This window comes from Ictalurus furcatus, chromosome 1, assembly GCF_023375685.1.
Source record: "Ictalurus furcatus strain D&B chromosome 1, Billie_1.0, whole genome shotgun sequence".
Lineage (NCBI taxonomy): Eukaryota > Metazoa > Chordata > Actinopteri > Siluriformes > Ictaluridae > Ictalurus > Ictalurus furcatus.
The window spans coordinates 1,260,737-1,266,736 of record NC_071255.1 but is presented as its reverse complement, the minus strand read 5'-3'; the positions used below and the strand labels follow the sequence as shown (position 1 = coordinate 1,266,736).

General features: G+C 48.0%; 1 protein-coding gene across 1 annotated transcript in view; it reads right to left on the bottom strand.

Moving 5' to 3' along the window:
- cdkal1 (CDK5 regulatory subunit associated protein 1-like 1) overlaps nucleotides 1-6,000 on the bottom strand; it is a 207,273-nt gene that overhangs the window by 109,755 nt on the left and 91,518 nt on the right. Inside the window, exon 8 of the mRNA XM_053647308.1 lies at nucleotides 610-713. Coding sequence (XP_053503283.1) covers nucleotides 610-713 — 104 coding nt within the window. The remainder of the gene's footprint in view (nucleotides 1-609; nucleotides 714-6,000) is intronic.

Genomic DNA, 6,000 nt, shown 5'->3' with positions numbered 1-6,000 from the left:
ACACACACACACAGCTGTGGGAAATCCATTTAAGACTTTCCATTCGTTTCCCAAGTTTAAAACTAATTTCTGAAAAGAAAACAGAGATGGATTTGCGTTTCCATCAACCATCAGTAACTTTCATATTATTTATACACAATTTGATTCACCTGACTCACCTGACAGGTGATTCAACTGATTCATACACGGCATCATTCAGCTGATTCATCCGCAACGTGATTCATCCAGTTTAGCCCAGAAGTGATTCATTTGATTCATCGGACACACGGCTCCTCATTCGATTCATCCGATTCGTCCTAGGCGCGAATTCATTTGATTCCTAAGATATGAATCTATTGATTCGAACCAAGAAATGGTTCATGGTTCCCATTAGTTTCATTTATTATTCGGATTCATTCGGACATCATTATTGTGTTTCCTCAAGCTTTTAAAATCTTCATCTTCAGAATAATATTCGGGATCCTGACAGGAAATTACATCACCACTCACACTCTTCAGTGTATTCCCACCACACACACAGCTTGAGGAAAACCAACCAAGCACTCGACCTACAGGAGAACGTTAACGTCTTGAGAACCGTTGGAGAACTTCGGAGGGAAATGGACTCACCCTGGAAGGACTGTCTGGCTCGTTCCACCAGTTCTTCGATGGGGTAACTGGCCAGGTCGCCTCGCGCGTGCTTGGTCTTGCAGTACGTGCACGCATTCAAACATCTGTGGGACAAGAAGAGAAAGAGAACACTTTATTAACAACAGAAACACTTCCAACTCTTCCTCTTACACACTTCCCACGCTGAAGTCTACATTTTCCTGACGCGATACCGTACGCTAGTCTATGACATCGCTAGCTATCTGTGAGGACATGCTTATCTATCATTTACGGGAAGGAGTCTCCAGCGTCACGGCTACAGCTGACGTAGGTGAAACTTCTCCGGTATCTTCAGGACAGAGAAGTTCATGCTGGTTTTTTGCGGTTTGTCAGCAAAATGCTCTAGGAGATGGAGCAGGAGAACCGAGTTTGCTGAGACACACGAGTTCCAGCTCATTTCTCTTCCAACTAAGATGGAGTGTTAGAAATCAACTTCACATCAGGAGGTTTCAGGAACCGTACACCCAGGCAGTGAGAAAGCGGAAGCCAGTGGTCTTCTCATCAAAGCAGGAGGAGCTGAAATTGAACTCCTCCTGGCCAGTCATTATTAGTGACATTAGCATCATTTTTCAACAAATCATCTTTTGTGTTATTCAAAGCCTGAAACAGCCTGAGGACGTGTGTGTGTGTGTGTGTGTGTGTGTAGAGCAGAGATGGCATTATCATGGTAATGCACTCGTAGATAACTTCACACACAACACTAATGACCCAAAAACTCCGCACGGTCCGATTCAGAGCTAGACAAAGCCCTTTTTGAATTATAATCCCTAAAAAAATCCTCCACAGCGTCGCAGCGCTCGCATGCCCCATCAGCCTCGGTGTCTAGCTTTAAAAAGACAGGCCAGCTGGATAAATGGGCCTTTGTAGACGCTCCGGGCGTCTCGTTCCTGACATAAGACGCTCTTTAAAGGGGACCGTCTATCACGCAGCACTTTCCCAAATTAAACCCGGCATTTAAAGATGGCGGACAGGTCACATGACCTGCGCGCCTGGCCAAAACAGATTACTCCAAGCGCGTCACTAGTGGCCCTGCTTTAAGGTAACGGCGCGGCAGGGCAGATTACGTTACGACGTTATGACCTCGAGTTAAAATCTCACAGCTTCATTAAGTGGTGTCCATGACGACTGTACGGAATAAGAGTCCGCGCTGGATCAAGTGCTGTTCTGCGTGCAGCCCAATAAACGAGTGCGGAAGCCGTCCTGTTGCATTAAACCGGGACTAGTCACGCAGCAACATACTGCCGATATACCAGACTCCGATTAACGCAATTTCCTTCATCAGTCCGTATTTTCTATCCCTGACTGTGTCTGGGTTTAAAAGGTGAGCGTTGGTGTCTGGTGTCTAGACGCCGTCGTAAAACTCCGTCTAGGAGAAGCAACTTATCCTCGGGTGAGTTTTTAATCGGAATCCCAGATAATCGACTGAAGCACATGCGTAACGCGGTTCTGAATACGTGGAACTTTCCCCACGTGCTTACTAACTTCACTTTTCAGACGGGGCTGTAATGGGAGTCGTCTCCCTTCTCTAAAACCTGCTCCGTTTAACCGAATCGAACAAATCTGCTTACTGAAACTCGTCCCTGGCCCCGGGTCACCACCTGCAGAGAGTTAATTTCTTAATTACTTTCTTTGCAAGCCGAGCATTTCCACCAGTCATTAATTACTTCGGTGGGACGACGCACGAGGACAATATCGCGACTTGGAAGGCAGAGACAGCGGATGTGGAGGGGAGAGGGGGGGGGACCATGGTGAAGCCACTCGATTCCTCTTCCTCGTTAATTCAGCGACACTGCTGACTTCGAGACAATGCGGGAACCCTCAGAGCTCCCTCGGTTTATTAATTCAAGCCCCGGTGTGAGCATCTGCACAAAATTACATCCCTAAAAAAAGGTCCGGGAGAACGAGCACGACTTCCAGAGACTTGTTAAGCGGCCAACGTCCGTCCCAAGCCAACGGCAACCGTTTTGTTGTGCGTGGCGTTTACGCATGAGGCGAACGTAATTAAAAAGAAAGTTTAAACCTCGACTGAGCGGTACAGCGCATCCTGTTTTCTCAGCGAGGAAGATGAAGCAAGCGAGGACAAAAGTGAGGCCGTGAGGAGAAGAGGAAGTGTGATGTAACGTCAAAAAGTTAAAGACCAGCCAAAACATGCAGTGGCGAGGTTTAGTGCGGTGAAAAGGCAAACAAAAAGAGAGCGCACGTGCCAGTATTCTGCGGCCAGGCGGGATGGGAGGCTTTTCTCTCCGAGTACAAGAGAGAGCTGATGAGTCAGGGTGACCATGGCGATACGCTGGTAAACAAACACGCGCTAGACAAAAAACTCTGACTCAGCCGGCCACATCACAGGAACGACTCATGCTCGTCGGCCGGCCTCCGTGTTTCTCTCTCTGGCACAAACATGGAAAGCAAGCGAACTCTCACACCCACACGGCAGAACAGCCAGCAAACACGGCTGGCGAGAAGACAAGACCTTCAGCTGTGTGGCTTTTTATTCAAAAAAGAAATATCCAAAACAAAACAAAAGCCAAATAAAGATGCGCCATTGTCAATAATTACAGGGGAGTACGCACAAAAACAAAGGAGACGGCGGAATTTGGTACCGTGGACGTCCTCTTCCATGCCAAGTCTTTATTTTGAGAACGTACAAGCGCGTTCCCTTATTTCCCATGTTCCCACTGAGTCCCGGATGAGTTTGTAAGATCCGAGACAACAGGACAGCGAGGTGATGCTCGGGTTAAAAGCTCAGAGAAGGGGATTATGGGAGCTTAATGCGTCACCCTTGGCTCTCACGCTCAGCCTTGACAGCCTTAACGAGCTTTAACAAGCTTAATCATCAGATCAACGTGGGTCTATCAGAATTAATTAATTCGAGTACGCTGACGAGACCCGAGGAGACGCGCTGGGTTTGTTAAAAGTCTGACCTCTCTGTAGTGCTCAGTACTTCTTTTATTAGCATTGTGGATCCGTGTTTATCTTCTCGACCGGATGACCTCGGAAGGCCGTGCGGTAAAGAGGCGTACAAAAAGGCTCTTTGTCGCGATTACGACTTCAAACATCGGAATGAACTCGTTCAGGCTGGAAAGAACCGCCGTCCAACCAGGAGCTCGGCAGGTTACGCCGAGCCTGCCTTCTTCTGATGAGGCGTGAAAATCAGGGTGACAGGAAGGAAGTGCGGATCTGTTGGGAATAAAGTGGCGGAGTGTGTGACGGAGTTTCCCAGATTCATGAGACGCGACTCCATCCACTCGTCACGTCTCTCGAGAACGTGCGTCCAGGCTGGATGTCCCGACGTTGACTCGAGACCAGAGATGGACACGGGAATCCATTCGCTTTAAAAGCCCTCGGTCTCTAAAGTATTCCCCACAGCCCCGTTAGCAGCTCTCCGGACTCCAGGAACGAACAAGGTGTTGAGCATGTGTTAAAGAAGGTGTTAAGTATGGAGTTAAATTCTAGATTCTGATTGGACAGAACAGATGGCAGTGGCTGATGGGAAGGGCACGAGCTGCCACTGCTGGGCCCTTGAGCGAGGCCCTTAACCCTCAACTGCTCAGTTGTACAAATGAGATAAATGTAAGTTCCTCAGGATAAGGGAGTAGGCCAAATGCCATTAAATGATTGGTCGGTAGGAACATCAATGCAGGAATTCTAACACGTCATCATTTCTAGAGTTTATCAAGTAAAACTGGTTGATATGGTGAAGTTTTCTGCATGGAAGGAGTCTCCAGTGTCAGCGCTTTGTAACTTCTCAGACGAGTCTTCATGGCAGAAGAGTTGAAGCAATTAAAGTCTCTGGTTTCTTTTTGGTTTGTCGCCAAACGAAGCACACGCGAGAACTCGAAGGCCTCGGCTTTGCCCGAGCTCGCCGCCAGACTCTCAGGTAAACGACCAGGTCGTGTTTTCCATAACGACATGCGCTGTCGTCTCATCCGGTTTCCTCCCGTCCCTCCTCCTCTCCGTCACTCTGACAGCGCTCTCTCGCTCTGTAATTGCATAATTAAAGTGTAATCGTCTTCTGATCTGTGACGCCGTGGCCCCCCCGCTCTCGCAGATGAGAGAAATGGAACGCTGGTTTTTAATTAAGAGTAAACCCGAGCGGCGAGGCTGTAATCTGAGAGCCGGCAACCCTGCGCCGGGTCACGATACGAGTGCGCAGACCTTACGAACTTGGCTGAGCCGGCAGTTTGTGACGAGGCACGTGTGTAGCGTCGCTCCGGCGCTCTCTCGAGCACTTGTGGACTTTCTCTTCACGGCAATTACAAAAAAAATAAAGCTGGAAAGACAAACCTAACCAATCTAATTTAATTACCCAGTCCACTGGAAAAGTGAGACGTCCAATGCTAGCATCGATAAATAAATATACAAGTTCATTATTATTAAGAAGCAATTCATTCTCAGACTTTTGGACCAGCGGAACACACCAACAAATCCCTGTGAATCAAACAGGTTCCCCTTAACACTTACGGTGCCCGTGGTTCTGTGGGTCCAAGTAAGATTGAGAAGAACTGGCCTGCTGTCTCAGCATTGGCACGGTTCTACCCTGAGGTTAGTGTGGGCAGAAGAATCCGGAAATCTTACTTCATTACGATTTCCAGGACGTTCTATTCGTGTTCCAAACCCGGGAAAACGTGGGCGTGAGGAGAACCACGGGCATGGAAACTGAATGAATAAATATATCCAGTTCATTAGAGCTGAAAACCAGTCCGTACATTACTTCGAGTGCCGCCAGCATCCTTAATGCCTTTAAATAAACCAAACTCAGACTACAGCTTCATGGAGCTCCCAAGAAGAACCTGCTGTAGGTCCTCAAAAACAAAAAACGTGTGAGGGAAATGAACTTAGTGATGGAGTTTGTACCACGGCGTCTGGGTGAGTTCTGTACCTGGAGCTTTTTCTCCATAACCATCACCTCTGTGGTCAGGAGCTGGGGAAGAACATCAAGCTCCCAGAACTTTAACCGGTAAGACCTCTGGACTTTTGACCTTCCAGCTACCTCAAGATCTCCGACTCGGATGTTTACCCTGACGAGCGAGTAACAACCCATCCACCTACACCATCCGATATGTTTTGATTTGCTTCTTCACTGAATTCTTCTGAACCTCGGTTCTAGGTCAGCGTGGGGTGTCGGGTTAGAAGAACGATTGTTTTCGTTTCCTGTGGTTTCATGTGGTTGTTGAGAAGTAGCACATGATGAGTAACACCATACGTGAACAGGAACCACACACATGCTTACATGTAAACAGCTGAAGCTTGGTGTTTATCTGCCCCATAATGCTCTGCACCACTTCCCATCATGCTTCCTGTTTTAGGCCAGTATACGTGTGGTTCATCCTCTCGTGCTGGTTGTGCTGATGA